Source organism: Pangasianodon hypophthalmus, chromosome 28 (assembly GCF_027358585.1).
Source record: "Pangasianodon hypophthalmus isolate fPanHyp1 chromosome 28, fPanHyp1.pri, whole genome shotgun sequence".
NCBI lineage: Eukaryota > Metazoa > Chordata > Actinopteri > Siluriformes > Pangasiidae > Pangasianodon > Pangasianodon hypophthalmus.
The window spans coordinates 14,219,458-14,237,313 of record NC_069737.1 but is presented as its reverse complement, the minus strand read 5'-3'; the positions used below and the strand labels follow the sequence as shown (position 1 = coordinate 14,237,313).

Below are 17,856 nucleotides of genomic sequence, written 5' to 3'. Positions count from 1 at the left end.
CTCCGTCTTTTTGTAGTATCTTCCTTCAGAAGCCTCCTAGGGGGATCTATTAGATATCAGGTGTAAACTTTTTCATGTGATAATCAATTGCTATACCTAATGGTAGAGGTGAGTGAGTGGCTCAGCGGTTGAGTTTTGTTTTTTTTCTTTAAGTTGGGCCATTAATCAAGATGCTTAACCTTCAAACCTTACACAGTTCTTTGTCACTTTAAATTAAAAGGTACTTTAAATAAATGAAAAAACAAATGTAAAGTCTAACCAGGGTTTGATCTTGAGCTCGTATTATTGTGTGCATTGAGTTTCGCATATTCTCCCCATGTCCAAGGATTTTTGGGATCTCCCAAAAACATGCTAGTTAGTGGAATGGTTATGCTAAATTGCCCCACGGTATGAATGTGTGTGTGAATGTGTGTGCACGTTGCCCTGCACTAGACTACACATATCCCATCCAGGGTGTATTCCCACCTCATGCCTTTTGTTCCCGGGATAGACTATGGATCCACTACAATCCTGACAAGATGAGGGAATGAATGTAACTGATCTGTCTGATCTCGCTTGTGGCCATCTTAAAGGTCAGCATTAAAGGTGTAAAAATCCCTGTCTCTGTTTGTCTGTGTCTCTATCTGTCTCCCTCCCTCTGTCACTCTGTCTCTTCTTTCTTGTCACAGTACAGTGACTTGGCATTGAGGTAACCATTCAATCGTCTTTTCACTGTGTGTGTGTGTGTGTGTGTGTGTGTTTGTGTGTGGGTGTGTGTGTGCACACAATGTGTTTTTCTTCAGTCTGGCTTTGCAATGCAGTGTTAAAAAGGAGAGATTGAACGTGACAGTCCTTACTAAAGGAGCACACAAAAAAGGAAGAAAAGAGAGAGAGAGAGAGAGAGAGAGAGAGAGAGTGCATGCTGTTCCATGAATGATTGGAGGGAATCCCAGGACCAGACTCAGATTACAGTGACACTTACAGCCTCTGAGAATTTCTTTCTATCTCTGTGTTTATGATAAGACAATTGAGTTAGTTTTAACTGAAATGAGTGACATTACATGTATTTTGCTCTCTGTGACAGAAAACAGGGGGAGTGTGTATAAACTTTGTTATTTAACAGTGTTCAATAATGAATGCGAAGGCAGCAGAGATACTAACTAGGCCACTTTGGGGTCACGTAGCTGTGATCTTGTATTGTGTTGATCTTTGCTGACTTTACTGTATGCCTCCTGTAGATGTCTTTGCTGACATTAATGGGACATTTACTCTAGATTTCGGTCAAAGTGAAAGGTTTAAAACTGCTTTTCAAATACAGAAAAGACAACTATTGTGACTCATTTAGGTTGCCTATCTTAATGGAAAAGTTCACCTTGAACAACTACCTTATTATCCATCCATCCCACTTATCCTACACAGGGTCATTACGAGCCTGGAGCCTATCTCAGGGGACTTCGGCACAAGGTGGGTGACACCCTGGAGGAAGTGCCAACCCATCGCAAGGCACAATCACACACTACGGACAATTTGGAAATGCAGTCAGCCTACGACGCATGTCTTTGGACTGGGGGAGGAAACCAGAGTACCCTGAGGAAACCCCTGAAGCACGGGGAGAACATGGAAACTCTGCGCACACAGGGCAGAGGTTAGAGTCGAACCCCCAACCCAGGAGGTGCGAGGCAAACGTGCTAACTGCCATATTAATCTTTATAAATTAATATGTGATGTAATATTTATTTTATAGTGAAATCAGGAGTTGACTTTTTTAGTTGAAACTTTTTCATTGACATGTTGATATATTTGGACTTTGGTTAGCGGTTTCCGACATTACCCACAATGCCGTTTGACTAACTACTGATAGGGGTGCGATGGGATTTAGCTCTTGCTCCATGCCTACCTAAAGAGAGCGATGCAGCAGCGCTTTAGTCCTTTAGCACAGCGCGATAGTGCACTTTTTGAAAGATATCGTTTGTCACGTGAGGGTGTCATTTACATAATTAATTTGTTGGAACGTCATATCAAAAGTTGGACTCGTCGGAGTAGGGCTTTAACAACAGCACAAACTGTGTGATGCGGAGAACTTGTATATGTCTACAACACTACACATACAGTACATGAACAGTATATGTAGTTAATATTACCATTTTGTAGAATATGCCTGTATTTCACCTTTACTTGTTCCCAAGTTCTAGTGGGTCCTGTGGTGGCTCTAATATAAAAGATTAAAGTAATTATGAAAATTAAAAAAAAAAAAGAAGAAAAGTACACAATATATACTGTAATAAGTGATAAAAACATCTAACACCGTCACTACTTATGCATTTAATTTGTCTGCAACTTTTTGCCAACCCTCTCTCCTGGCTTTTGCAGCCTTTGAGGTGTTCCCTGAGGTTTTTATTAAAGTTTGGAACTCGCTATAACCCTCCATTAAGAGTTCTTGTTCTGTCAACCAATAGCAGCGCTGCTGATCAGTGTTTCTTCTATCGATACATAGCCCCTTTTAAACCAGCACATGAACACGCAGTGATCTCAGATAACTCCATCCAGCCATACTAATCATCAACAACAGGTGTGTTCGAGGAACCTAATTAGCCAGATAATGATTAGCTGGATCATATCATCTCGGATGTGTCTTTTGATCTCGGATGTAATAAGCGACGTACGAAGAACGGGCCCCCAAACTATAGTGGCAAAAATAAATAGCATGGCAGACTTTCCCCTTAATTTAAACTGAGCAGACTTCAGGAGCAAATGTGTTGGAATTGACTTTATGGGTGCTTAAATGGCATCTGAAATCCCCAGAGAACAATCAAAACACGCAATATCCAGGTGACCAGGTGAGAAAATAATTTGATGGATGACTGAGTGCAGATGGTGTCCGCCCTTGTGTGTTGTGTTTTATTTGTTTATATGAAACATGCTATAATGAATGGGATCAGAGGTAATTTAGCGCGAATTGCGGGTGCACGGGCATGCACGTGAGCATGCGTGCGTGCATGCGCGCGCGTCTGTGGGTGCAAGAGAGAGAGAGAGAGACAGAGAGAGAGAGAGATTTGGGACGGAGAGAGAGAGAAAGAGGTGGACTTGTATCTGCGCGCGCTTCCGAGGCTCGCACTTAAAGTTTAGTTGGTGAGGAGCGCGAGCCTGCACGCACGCAAACACGCGCGCACAATGCACGGATTTACTGGACTCCTATACGTGGTCTTTTTCGTGTGGACGTCATTTTGTATCAAAGGTAGGTCTTTTTCAGATTCTTTACGCACTCTGTTCCTTTTCACAGTGTTTTCCCGTGAAATTTGTCGTGACTTTTACCCCTTTTGTCGTGTTTGAGAGTTTAAAAAGCAGCTGGTGTGTCCAAACCTGCTTTCTACACTATTTAGTAGGACGCGCAGCGCCCACATTGCGCACTATTCTAACGCACTGTTTACAAGCGCGTGAAGTGAAGTGGCGACGGTTAGTGGCGTTCCGTGTTCACTTACGCAAATTAGCATCTAGCTATCGAGACTTTTTTTCTTTCAAAATATTGATTTAGACGACAAATTACTTCATTTAACCTGCAAATGTGAGGTATTACGACTACTAAACAACATCCCAAACATACTAAGTTTCAACATTTATAGTGTTTATTTACTAAAGTCCAGTGTTTATTTACTAAAGTCCAGTGTTTAAACTCTTATTGATTTAAAGACACAAAGTGTCTCATTATAGCAAAATGTCCAAGATTAGAAACCATATAACCTCTTTCAGAGACCAATATTCACCGGTAAAATGTCTGTGAACATATTATCACTTGTTAAATGTAATTTCACGAATGTACAAGTTTTATTTTCCGAATTAATGTAAATTAAGTCGACAGAAAAGGAATCAACACTAAGCCTCTAACCCTAATATTCAGCAGTAAGAGACGAAACATAATGGGGTGTGCTGCTACAGGAAAATAATCAACAATGAGATGGTGTGATTACCCCAAAGCCCTCTGACAGGACAGGAATTTACCAAAGACTGCAATTTATAATTTATTAATGTACGACGCATACTTATTTATCTATTTATAGTTGCTTTTAATGTTGTGGAATGTTCTAGAAACAAGTTAGTTCCTGTTATTGCTTATCCAGCTATAAACACTTGTTCCCTCATTTTGCTCTCACATTTTTGGTCTTATTTATTAAAAGTAGCTTTTCATGTTATCTAGAAACTACAAAGGGCAAAGTTCTGAAGACTTTCTCATGGCGGAAAACCTACTGACCGCTACAAAGCGCTGAAACTGGAGACTCCTTCCATAAATACTAAATAAACATCTCCTTATAGAATACTTCGCCATATCAATGACTCTACGTTTTTCATTGTTAAATAACAAAAAGGTCTTGAAATTAATAGCATTTGAAAATTGCAGTGGTATAAGAGAAATATGTTATTCCTTTTCATTTATTCTGTCATATTCCCGTTTTATTCCCTACATGATATACATCGGGTGGGAATTTTTGCCATGTCCTTTTGCTCTTCAGTGTCTTCTGGTTCAATCCTGTATTTCTTTGTATTGCTATGCGACCAAAAATTGAACATCCCCACCCCAACGACCTAAAAGTTTTCACTGCAAGCCTGCTGTATTTCCACCTTTAAGATGCATCATGAGGAGGGACTTCCCCGTATTTCAGCGAGGAGATCTTACTCTTGAAACTACGTTGTTGCCTCTTGCGTCACTGACGATCCTACACTGATGATTGATAATTGTTCCTCATTAGCCATTAGCTTAACCACTATATTATGAGCTACATTACTAGAGAAGTTCATTCCTCAGATTAAATATCTTGATGCTACGGTACACAGTATCACATCCTGAGCACAGCTTGTCAACGATATTGGTCGTTTCTTTGCTATAATCTAAACGAACCACGTATTTAAAAATATGACGGAATATTAACCTGAATTTCTGGCTTTACTGACCGAAACCTTTCAGAGAATTACGGTTGAAATGTTAGCAAGTTAGCAAAAGTGATTGACGGCTACTTAATTACATGAAAGCTTACATTAGCTATGGCACTGAAGGGCTAGCTAGAATTAAGGTTTTGTTAGTAAAAATAAATGTTATTTGTTTTTTATAGAGTACCTCCTGTTTTATACATAAACATTTAAACTTCTGCCCAGTTTTTAAGACCATTATCTAGAGAGTAGTTTACCCCTGCCCATGCAGGAGCTTCTTCTGCCCAGCCTGGGGCTTCATATAGCTGTTCTTAATAAAAGCTGTTTTACTATAGAAACAAAATGGTGCTTGCAGGAACATCCTAAACCTCAAACGAACAAGTCCTTAAAAATATGGGCAGGTGTGTGTGTGTGTGTGTGTGTGTGTGTGTGTGTGTGTGTGTGTGTGTGTGTGTGTGTGTGTCTGTGTGTGTGTTTTTAGGCGTTCTTTGATGTGCCGTTTGCCTTCCAGCACCAGTTGCTTTAAGCTGCATGTGCATTGGTGTGTGCTTAAAATATTCACCGTGTCATTGTTGGTTCTGTTGCCTTGAAGAGTGTGCAGAAAGCGTGTTAATTCTGTGTACGAGAGTGGGTGTAAGCGTGTATCCTGTTCTGATGGTCTAGCGAAGGTGTGTATCCGTTTCGAATGGTGCTCTATTTATCATTCTGCACATCTACCTGTAAATGAAATAGACGCTGTAAATGGAATCGCTGTTCCTGAATACTAACACAGCCAGTACAAGGTCACCCTGTCTGAGCGCACACAGCCAAAACCCCCAGTGCTGAATCAATTCAGTGTTAAATGAACACCCTGCAGCGTGGAGCTACCTCCTGCTACGCTGAATTAACACCTACGGCGTGGAGTTACCTCCTGCAGTGTTGAAACTTGTACAGTCTGCACCCATGATACCGTGTTGAAATGAACATCTCTATAAGTGTTGAATTAACACTTGTTAAGTCTTGTTAAGTCTTGGTTTAAGGAAAGTAAGGAATAAACACTTCGGGGTGTGCTGTTATAGGAAAATAATCAACAACAGAGTGGAGTGATGAATCAATCTTAGTGCACCAATGTTATTTTCCAATAACAGTGCATCCCAAAATGTTTTATTCCTCTTATACCACAGCAATTTGTTGACACACATGCAGTTTTTCTACTTTTTAAAAAAATTTTTTTATATAGTTACATTTAATGTTGTGGAATGTGCATGAATCCAGTGTGCAAGAGCCGAAACTGGAGACTCCTTCCAAAAATAAACGTCTCCTCACAGAACACTTCACCATATCAACGCTTATGAGCTGTTACTATAGAAACGATAATGTATTAGAACTACAGTCAGAGGCGCTGTTAGACAATTAATCAACACCTTCTGACCAATCAGAATCGAGAATTCAACAGCGATGTGGTATGTCTTAATTATGTATATGGAAAGTAAATAAAACCTACTTTAAAAAAATCAATAAAAAGACATCATTTTAGGTATTTTTTTAAAAAATTCTTTTTCTATATTTGCTTCCTGAAATCCACATTTTCACACAACCTTAAAGGAGCAATTCACAACCTTTAGCTCCCTCTGCTACCCTTGAGGGCCTAAATTAAAATAATAGCTAAATTTCTCAGGTAAAAAAAAAAAAACAGTCTGCAACTTTTGTACTTTTTGTAATACTCAGTATAAAGTTATATGAGGAGAGATTGTCTATTATACATTTAAAAAAATTATTTTAATGTCCTTAAGAGAAAGTAGACTTTTTTTCTTTGAATAATAATACCCTTTAAAAGGTGGAACATGCCGACTCTGGCAATTTCCTAATGCCACTGCAATGATATGACTATCCTCCGAGCTCATTATTAAAGGACAGCAGAAGCAGCACTATTCGTTGTAATGTAATGGCTTCCCTGCTGCAGCACCTGATTCAACCCATTAGTTATCAAGCCAGGTCTGGTGCATTAGAACAAGGACGATCATAGATGTGCAGTGTAACTGCTCACTGGGATACGGCTTTCAGGCCTAGGATTTATATCTAGCTTGATTTAGAGCTTTACGCCACATGATAAGGTTTGACTCTGACAGCTGTGATCAAAAAATAACTTTAAACAGGCTCTCTGGGCTAAATAAAAAGATTTCAAATACTTTAGACACTAGCTTTGAATACTAGGAAAACCCCGTCATGGTGACGCATTATGGAGGTGGAAGTGTTTGTTTATAGTTTTTGGCTAGCTGCAAGCTCACTAGAAAATGGAGAAGATTAATGGTACAATCCCGTGATTACTGGCACAAATAGTTACTTGTTGAAATCTAGTTGAAAATGTAGGCTATCTAACTTATTTTTTAAATTTATTTTCTAATTATTATTATTATTTTTTTGAGGATATGCGACTTCAAAATACGGCTCAGCTGAACAAATTTTAGAACCCTAACTGTCCATTTTATAAACCGTATTTTATTACAAATGAATCATTTTGACCTTTATTATGAACGCTTGTTGTAGTGGGCGTGGCCGCACACGTTGATCATCAGTAGGTCACATGACCATAAAATGTCCGTAGGTCAGGAGCTCATTAACTTACCTAAAACTCCTCTGTGACGTCATTTTAAACGCCATCTATATTTTATTGCTCCACGTTTTAAACCTGGTTTCGAAGGGAGATGATAGAAAAGCGCAAGCGTTTCCTGGAGTGTCTTTATACAGAAGAGAAAGTGCAAAACCTCTATCCACAGGATATAAAGCAATCCTTAGCAACCTGTCAGTTCAGATGCGATATAGGCTAACTTACCTGGAGGGGCCAGATTTAGGCAGAACTAGGAATATTTATCTTTTCCTCTCTGCACATGTAAAACTAATTCAGTCTGAATAGGGCTTAAGTATTGATTTAACCTGGGTTCTTTACAAGGATCTCTATGAAGCAAAACACTACATTCAGCCTAATTTCACACACAAATCAGTCCTGGTTTAATGGTTAAAGCCTTTGTGAGTCTGACGGACATATGAAAATGAAAGCAGGCTATATGGAAGTGATGTGTGAATGGCTTGGATTCATGTTTCTGCATTTTTTCAGCAACATTTTCCCCTTAAAATGTTAATGCATTAACACTGTCACAGCTGTCCTGTCAGGTCACCTCTAAAATCCCATCACTCCATCTTGTTAATTGGAGAGAGAGGATTTTGACAGCTGGTATGTGAAGATGTTAACATGCCGAGATCATAAGAATAAGCCCAGTGTCCTGGACAACATTTTTGTTTTACAAAACACTTTTCTAAACCATTGTTAGCAGTGCTACATCTTGGTGAGGAAGAAAAATACACAAGTGGTGATGTATGATTCTCAGTCCGATCCAGAAGAAACTAGGGTTCCCCCTGCTGAGTCTTGGTTCCTCCAAAAAACTCTGAGGGAGTTTTTCCTTGTCACTGTCACTTCTCACCAGGGGTTAAGGCACTGATGTATGAAAGCAGCTTTGAGACAATCTGTAGGTATGCAGATTCACAAACACCCAACGCTGAAGAAACCTTACAAAGCAAGGAACCGCATTACTAAGCCGTTCTTTCTAGAATTTCCGTAGTGCCTTCCTGCTGAGCCATAACGCTTCCAAGGACGGTTTAAAGACATCAAGTGAGTCAAACTGTGGTTCATTTTAGGGAAAAAAAAAAAAAAAAAGAAGTTTTTAGGGAGCAAACTTTGAAAGTCACTCCAATGTCCTACTTTGACGTTCTGTGCAATTTTCTTTGAGTTCCTTGATTATACCAAAGAATTAGCCTGAAATTGCATGAGGTGTATGTGTTTTTCATTCAGCTTGCGTTCATCTCACACAAAAACGCTGAAATGAGGAAGACACAATGCCAGCTCGCATGTTTATCCTGCTACGTTTTGCTGTGAAATGATGGCACTAAACTCATGAGACCGTGTCTAAAGCTTGATGTGGACCAGAACTTGACCTTTTCAATCCAAAATTTTAAATGCCACACAAACATTAGGATATCTTCCAAAACCATAAATGTGCCTGCTTATACTTTTGGCCCACAGTACACTTGCCATAGCCATTCCTGACCTGAATGTCCTGAATCTTAACCCTGTTTGTCCTGAAATAGTCTGCTATCTAGCGAGAACAGAAGCTCCTCATTCAGTCTCGCTATTTTTCTGTTTGACTTTTAGAATTGCCTAAAATAAGCCAGCTGTTTTACACGTTCCAGCCCATGAAAGAAAGCCCTGAAAATAGATCCAATTCTCCCGAGGGTGAGCAGACACACACATCCACAATCCTTGGTTTTTTTTTTTTTTTTCTTTGCCTTTTTTATTGTGAGCTATAAACTGCAGAACAACAGCAGTCACTATTTATTTTCATTTTCAAAAGCTCTCGGGACAACAGAAGCAAAGAATGTGTATTATCTCTGAGTGTCAGATCCAAGCCAGACCTCAAAGCTTTGTTGTTGTTCAACCCTCTGTTCTGCATTTGAATCATCCTGGCTTGTAGGTCAGTGGAAAGATGCGGTACGGCATTTTTTCCCCTCAAAAAACTGTCAGTTTTTCCTTAAAATAGTTCCACTATTATTTTAAACACACTTGTGCCTCATTATTTCCCCTTGGTTGAATCTTTGTTGGGATATTAAGAGCTGTTATTAGCTCAAGTGAAATTTGTTAGATGAGCCCATGGAGGCCCAAGTAATTGAGTTACTGTAGCTGTACATATAAATATGAGACAGTCTATGTATTCGAGATAGAATTGAAACTGGAATGAATATATGAAATGTGTCGATGTAGTAACTTTAAAATACTGTATTTCTAAATGTTGGAGAAACTGGAACCAGGGCTGTTTCTGAAACTTCAAATGTCAAGCATTTCCCTTCCTTGGCTGACGTCAACTCTGATGTGAAGAGCGAGTAAACTAAAACTAAGATTGCACGAAATAAAGTGATGATAAATCTTTTATTTCCAAAGAGCACTTGTACCTGAAATATTACTGAAGGAACCAACTGATGCTCTTGAAATTCTTTGTGCTGTTATTAAATGTTCGCAACAAGCAGTGAAATAAAGCTGCCACAGCTAAGAGAGCAGAATTGTCCGTGACTCTTTCCCCTGTTGGCAGCAACACTAGCCAATCGTTGGTGTCTGTTAGCTCACGTTTGCTGAAGAAGACGGATTGCGCTTTCCTCCAAGTGTGTTGCGCCACCCTGTGACGCAGCAGTTTGACAAGATGTGGTTCACGAGTCTCGGGAAAAGCGAGTTGGTAGCTGTCGTGTGATCGATGAGAACTGACTGGTGGGAGGGAACTGGCTGAGACCAGTGATGGTTCTCACTGCTTAGTTCATCTGTTCATTAATAAATCTTGTTTACAGTAGAACAAAAATGACATTAAATCGTGTTTCAAAATGGCCGTTAATTTTATACACTTCCGAGAGCGATAATTTAATTCTCACTGTGCAGGAAGTAGGGCATAGTCATGATCCCTCCAGCATAATCTCCTTTCATGTCTAAGCTATGTGGCTGGAAGCTGCTTGGAAAAGTGATAACTTTACTGTGAGTGAGTTAGAAACTAAAAGAAATTCAACTCTTTGCCTGTATCATCTTGTTTAAAATTATTTTAATGAGCATTGCCTTTCCAGAAAAAAATAGTTTGTGTTCTTCAATTCAGCTGTTCAATCCAGTGAACCCAATGCAATTGAGAGGTTGCATTTCCTTTCTTTTCGCTGCTTTTAAGCCGGGATAGAGGCTTGATGTGCTAGCCATTCAGGGAGCGCTAAGCTGGACTTGAACACAATCATACACAAAGAGCATTGACCCATTTATCGCACAAGGATTTCTCTCTCTCTCTCTCATTCTCTCACTCTCTCATAATGCTAAATACCCATTGTGCCTCAAAGCAGGATGATTTACAATCCACATAAAAGAATATCTCGTCTCCAATCAGACTCCCATATAAAATGATTTGTGCCTCATCCTGTCCAGAGAGGGAAAGCAGAAAAAAAAATCTATCGTTTATTTCTCATCATGAGTTTTGCGCCAAGATTTGGGTTGATTTATGGTTTCGCAGTGTTCGCTGAAAGTGAAATAAAACCCCATAAAAGGATGCCAGGAGTGTGAGGGTGTGTGGAGTGTTTCTCTTTTCACGCGCACCCTTTCCTTCAGAAGATGATATCAAGGCGCAGGAGAGATGAAGAGCTGCATGCCGTCCCAGTGTGGGTTTCTTATCTCTCATTCCTTTCCAACACTTCCTTTTTGCCTCTCTCTCACATTCTCTACCTTTTAAAGCCTCACACTCTCTCGCTCTGACATCAGTGTTTCCTCATCTCTGATCTGCCTCTCTCACTCCTTTCATCCTGTTCTCCATCTCAACACTTTTGAGAAATAGTTTGTGAAAAAGAAAACTGAGAAACTGTCTCTGGAATACGTGCCTTCGACATAAATAGGTAGCTAGCTAATAGCTCCATTAACAAGGTAATAAATAGCTGGACTCATCACTGATGGAGCTAAACATATAGAGCTTAGAAGCTTAGCTAGCACAGTTTTTAGCTTCATTAATAAATGGATTTAAAATGTGATGGGATTTTAAGAACGTAAAACATACACTCATTGATATGGTGAAGTTTTCTGTAAGGAGAGTTATTGTTTATTTAACAGTTATGGAAGGAGTCTCCAGTGTCAGTCTTCAGGACAGGATTTTCTGCTGTCTGGTTTCTTGGTAACATGATAGGCTGAGTCTTCAAGAGAGAGAGAAGAGAGACTGGTGAGTTGATACTGGTGGTATTCACATTATAGCATTAAATGTAACCATAAATGGATAAAAAAGTACAACATCTAACACTTGCGTATATAAATTGTATTCTTTGGTGCGTTTCAACAGTAACTCTGAGAACTGATTATTTTCCTACACGGAGTGCTTTAATGTTTAACAGCTCAGGCTGGCACTCTGGGGAAAATGAGTTGAGAGCTGGCCAGGAAAGAAGCGGCGTGAATAAGTGGCGAAATCGGAACAATGGTGCAGCGTTTATTCGCCTGAGCCTGAAAGAGGTTTAACCTGGCCACCGTGTGGGTCTGGCGGAAGAGCAGAGGAAGATGAGATGCACGTTTTCATCCTGAAAGAAGGAGGATACAAAAGTAAAAGGAAGACCTGGATATACAGTATGAGGTGTAAGAAGTGTAGCGGTAATAGAGTACAGCTCAGTATGTAAAACCCTCTTACAGTCATTATTATTATTTATTTATTTTTTTTTATATGAGCCACGTGACAGACGTGTCCTATTTCCATACACTTATTGTCTCGTCTGGAGTACAGAACACACTGTAGACAAAAATTTATGAAAGGACAAGCACAGGAGGCAATTTAAATTCACAAACAGCATCATCATCATCATTTTCCACCCTGCCTTCTTTCTCAGCTCCAGCTCCAGTTATTCCAGCATCTATAAATATTCACTGTCCAAACCCGTTCCTTTAATCATCTCATTACTGCCTCTCAAGAGAAATAAAAGCTTTTAACAAATATTTTATTCACCACACACATTACTGAACGGCTTTCATCTTGGCAAAAACTGAAATGCATCTCCATTCCCTTGCAAGATATTTAACCACTTATTAAACATTTTATTGATGTAATGTTTTAGTCAGCACATTTAGTCTTATGTAACTCCCACGCATTGGCATTTCCCAAAATGGAGCTTGCATTAAGACGCTGGAAATATTACTGAAGGCAGTAATATAATGATTGGCACACACAACATTGGAAAATATACCCAGCTAGATGCTTTTGTTGATTTGTAAATTTCCATTTGCATGATATTAGGGTTGAACAGTGTATAAAAAAATCTGTGGTGTAATAACTGTGAAACCTAATATCACAGGTTTCAGTATACAGGCTTCATATTTTAGCAGCGACTGTGCAAGTAAGAAATTACTTCTTTATTAAAACGGACTTGGCCTCTCACAGTTTATCAAAAAAGTGTAGAAATAGAATTTCTCTTTTTATTTTCTCTAATTTTGTGACATAACTGGTATAGCATAAAATTAATAGCATAGATACTTTAGCTTCATCATAATTATCATATATTTTCAGTCACATCCTTTGTTGATATGTTGGTAAACATCCATTTATCATCTATCCAAATGGTAATTATCATAATTATTGTCTGTGATTATTCTCCAGAATTTCCAAACCAAATGCTACTGCTCAGTTCATACAGACATGATGTGAGGCAAAGGTTATTAAAGGACGGTTATTAATTGTTTTTGCATCCGCCTCTAGGCGTGTGTCTGTCTGAGAGACTTGTTAGGGCAATATCTCAAGAACAAGTGGTTGAATGTTGAATTATTTATACTGAATTATCATCATAACCAGAAGATGAAATGATTAGAGTTTGGAATTGATCCAAGCAGAGTCAAGGTCACATCAAGTGTCTGAAATCGTTTTTCTTTAATAGCTTCCATTTTGTTTTGTTTGAAACTTATTTTAACAGTAAAATTAAAGGAGGAGGCATCCTCGTCAATGCTGCTGGTGTCGAGTTCTGCTTGAATAAGGAGCGTCGGAAGCGAATATAATTCCCCGTTGCATTGTGTTTCACTTTCATCAGTACGTCGAAGTCGTGCCACTCTGAAATGCAATCGCTGTCCATTCGCATTCAGGGGTGTGGTTGTAATCGGGAGAAAGGAAGATTGGCCTCAACAAAACCACAGTTGAAGAATGTGTCATTTGCCTTTCAGAAAACCTCAAAAAATTTTTCCTGTTGTTTGTTAAATGATGCCTTCTGTAGCTGATTAGCTGTGAGTTTTAAATCGTAGAATTTGCGAGCGAACCCCTGCTGGGCTCATATGCATGCTGGGGTACTACCCTTTCTCCGTTAAAAGCTTCTGCCGAATGAATAAGTGTAAATGGCTGTGTGAAGTCATTAACGTGACATGTATAAACCATAAGATGGATCAGTGCTTGCAGTGTGACGACATCAGTACATTCATTAAGGGATTTACTCAGAATAATTTTAAGCTCCATGATGTGATGTGGCTCAGTGCATCGACAGGAATCCATAAACATACTCGCATGCTCCTGTCAGCATACAAACATGGCATCTCATTACAACACACTCAAATCTAGTGCAAAATATGGCTCCATAGTGAAACAGAAGAGTTTCCACCTAAATACAGCTCTTCATAAAGCACCCGAGTCAGCGAGCATCTGAGCCAACTTACATTTTATATTTTCATTTCAATTTCGAATGGTACTTTGAGAACATACCCACAACTCCCAGCTGTGAAAGACGTTGCACATTCACACCAAAGGTGTGTGTAAAAATCTGCCCTAAAGATATCACTGAACCTTCCTTAATCTATCCATCCTTCTCCCTTTCTTTCGTCACTCTTTCATCTGTCTAGATTGGAAGTGAGCGCCTGCATCCCTGAGCGATTTAGTATTAATTACTGTGCTGTCCATCACATTCTCCAGTGCTCAGACCTCCAGCACAGCCATGAGTTCATTAGTTAACCCATGACCTTCTGTTTCTTAAACATTCCCTTTGGGCAGTTAAATATTTATCTTCATACTTTCTCCTCTTTCCCTTGCCCAGAAGCGATGGCTCCCTATAGTTTGCCTTTTCCAGTATTCGTACAGGTTCTCGTACAGGTATTTTGAAATTTAGTTTAGAGTTACTGTATTTCATAGATTTTACTGTATTTCAAACCCAATGTGATACACTTTGTCAGGATTTTCATTTCTTCAGGCTACTTTAAACGTAGCCTTTTCCTAATCGGAATGATCTGGTTCTAAGGATATTTTTTCCCCTGCCCATGTGACATTCGTCTCACTTACCGGTCCAGACTGAATTTCTGTAAATCTGCTTTGCTACAGAGATTCCTAAAATTTAGAGTCTTTTAAAGGTGCCCTAAGCTTTATAAAATGTGTTTTTCTGATTAAAACACACCAGACGTATTCATATAAAGTTATAAAGGTTAGGGTTAGGGGTGGAGTTTGTGTTCTCATTTCTTTATGACTTTATTGAATGGAATCTGTCCATTCATCCATCCTCACCTGTTCAAATTCTTATCAGATTTATCATGAGATCAGGTTTATTGACAGGCAGGTGTTTATGTGAATTATTATCTGAAGCACTGACACTGGAGACTCCTTATTTCAGCAATTACACATTGTTTTTGAATCCGTATATGTGGAGCGTCTGCAGAACCCGTCCCCTGTGTAAGCTGATACTATGGACACGATAAAGAATTGGAGAAAGTCAGGATCATTGGTCAAGTGCGGCGTTTTATTCTGGGCAAATCTTGTAGTATGGGGGGCTTTTTGATGATTAACAGCAAAGAACACATTTTCCAGTATAAATCTTGCAACCTCATCCATCCATTTTCTGTACCGCTTATCCTACACAGGGTCGCGGGGACCCTGGAGCCTATCCCAGGGGACTCGGGGCACAAGGCAGGGGACACCCTGCCAGCCCATAGCAGGGCACAATCACACACACATTCACACACTATAGACAATTTGGAAATGCATGTCTTTAGACTGGGAGAGGAAACCGGAGTACCTGGAGGAAACCCCTGAAGCATGGGGAGCACATGCAAACTCCGCGCACACAGGATGGAGGCAGGAATCGAACCCCCAACCCCGGAGGTGTGAAGCAAACGTGCTAACCAATTAGAATTAGTTCACTAATGGGACTTTAAAAATGTAATATCTCTTCACGTCCTTTTTTTCTGTTTACTAAAACCCTTTGTGACTAGTTTAGTGAAGGGCTCTTAAAGATAAAGTGTTTCTCTGTCTGTCTGCTTGTAGGCTCTATACAGGGAGAGCACCAGAGGAGGTTGTATAAGGAGTTGTTAGAAAACTACAACCGGCTGGAGAGACCCGTGGCCAATGACTCTGCACCTCTGGTCGTGGAACTTGGACTCACACTGCTCCAGATTATAGATGTGGTGAGTAAAGGTTTGTAGAAACATTCATAGGATTGTAATAATCAAGAGATAATTGAAGTTGCAGAAAAGTGACCAGTAACTTGAAATAAAAATTATCTGTGAATGATTTTCAAGATTAACAGTAGGCTTTATTTGCTTAGGTAACTTTGTTATTCTCTGTCTACACAAGCTTCTCCAAGTCTGTGTGAAAGAATGAAACCTACATTTCTGTATCAGAATGCAATACAGGTTATCACTCCCTACTGCATTTGAGCATGAAAATTCAATCACGCAGTGTGAGTGAGCATCTTTCACACTCTCAATCTTCATCCAAAATCCACAAGGGAAGCTGTGTCATATTCCATCTCTCCCTCTAACACTCAGAGACTCACCGTCTATTCGCTCACTTTGACAAATTTTTATTGGTTAGTGTAGTTAGATTACTTTTTGACACACTTAAAAAATGGCTGTAATATGATTTTTTTTTAAAATAAGAGTCCTCTTATATTGTCAAAAACTCATTTCTTCTAAAATCCCATTTCCCAATCTTATTTAAGCAGTGGACTATATGAACATGAGCATCGTTAAAAATCTTTCTGGCCATCCATACTAGGTATGGGCAAAGACTGATCAACTTTTGATCGATCAGGCAGCAAATATAATTACATCGATTGAAATCCAGTACAAAACAAAGTGTAAATCCCTCATGAAATATGGCCATAGTCTTTTCTCATTAGTTACAGTGACAGTGAGGGCGGGAACTTGCAGTCTACCGAAACTGGAGTGGTAGAGCCCATTATTTTGGGCAGAAACTACACTGCTAGCTTACTATGTCTTTTTAAAAATGTGAAACACAAGCAAAATGGATAAAATAATTAATAGTAAACTATGCAGTGCTATGCAGTCCCATAACTCTACTGCTATTACAACATGCATCAGCTTGCATTCAAACACAAAATGACAAGCGACAACAAAGACATCAACCAGATTCGAATAACATTTTACGAGGTTTGGGTGTATACACAATGCAAGCAAAGTTGAGACAACAAGACAAACTAATGGTCAAAATGTTGTACAGGGACTTGCTTCATTAAGTTTTGTCCAGGACACATGCACTGTACCTTGTTTGCAAAATCTACACCAGTCTCTGGAAATTTGAATACTTGCTCCCTTTCTCTGTCAAGTACTCAATGCAGTATGCCACAATAATCCTGAGTAAGTGGCAGAATTATACATGCATGTTGTTTCCTATCAAAGAGATTCCCACTGGAAACCCACAGATATACAGTATTACCTCTCAGAGGAGAGAAAATAAAGGCATCTTTACTGCCCATTGTATTTCTGCATAGGCATATTCTCATGCCCATTCTCACACATGAAAAGAAGTATGGGGTCATAACTCAGGGTTGGTCTCTGGAGCTCTGGAGCAAGTTGAACTTAGGGGCCTTGCTCAGAGTCACTGGTACACCTTAAGCTAGGGCTGTAAACCTTGTCCAGACCCGGTTAGAAAAGGTCACAATAAATATGGGAGTTAAGTACCATGTTCAAGTGAACTAGTACCTCTCCAGCTAAAAATGGGCCAATTTCTGTCAATCTTGTCCAGTCCTGGTCAAAAAACATGTTAAACTTAAAGGATAAGTAAATTGCTCAAAGACACTGGTACCGCTCCAGCTTCCAGTGGGCCCATTGCTGTTAACCTTACTGTGAATGTTATAATCTTAAGGGTTAAGTACCTTCCTCAGGGGCACTGGTACCCCACCAGCTAGCAATAAGCCCATTTATGTAATGTTGACCAATCCTGGTCAGAAAACATCACAGTACACCTAGGGGTTAAGTACCATGCTCAAGGGCAGTTTTACCCCTCCAACTACCAGCAGACCCATTTCTGTCAACCTTGTCCAGTTCTGGTCACAAAGCACCACAACAAACTTAGCTGTTAAGTACATTGCTAAAGGGTAGTGGTACCCCTCCAGCTATTAATAAACCTATTTCTGTGATCCATGTCCAGAAAACATCACAACAAATATAGGGGTTAAGTA

The 17,856-nt window shown here is 39.5% G+C and overlaps 1 protein-coding gene across 2 annotated transcripts in view; it reads left to right on the top strand.

The window, feature by feature from the left end:
* Positions 1-17,856, top strand: part of chrna8 (cholinergic receptor, nicotinic, alpha 8) — a 51,576-nt gene that overhangs the window by 6,174 nt on the left and 27,546 nt on the right. Inside the window, exons 2-3 of one of the 2 annotated variants that reach the window (XM_053230947.1) lie at positions 1,399-1,624; positions 15,699-15,838. In XM_053230947.1, the coding sequence (XP_053086922.1) occupies positions 1,513-1,624; positions 15,699-15,838 (252 nt within the window). In that variant the 5' untranslated portion in view covers positions 1,399-1,512. Of the gene's footprint in view, positions 1-1,398; positions 1,625-3,003; positions 3,215-15,698; positions 15,839-17,856 lie in introns of those variants that run through there. The other variant, XM_053230948.1, reaches the window with a different exon arrangement.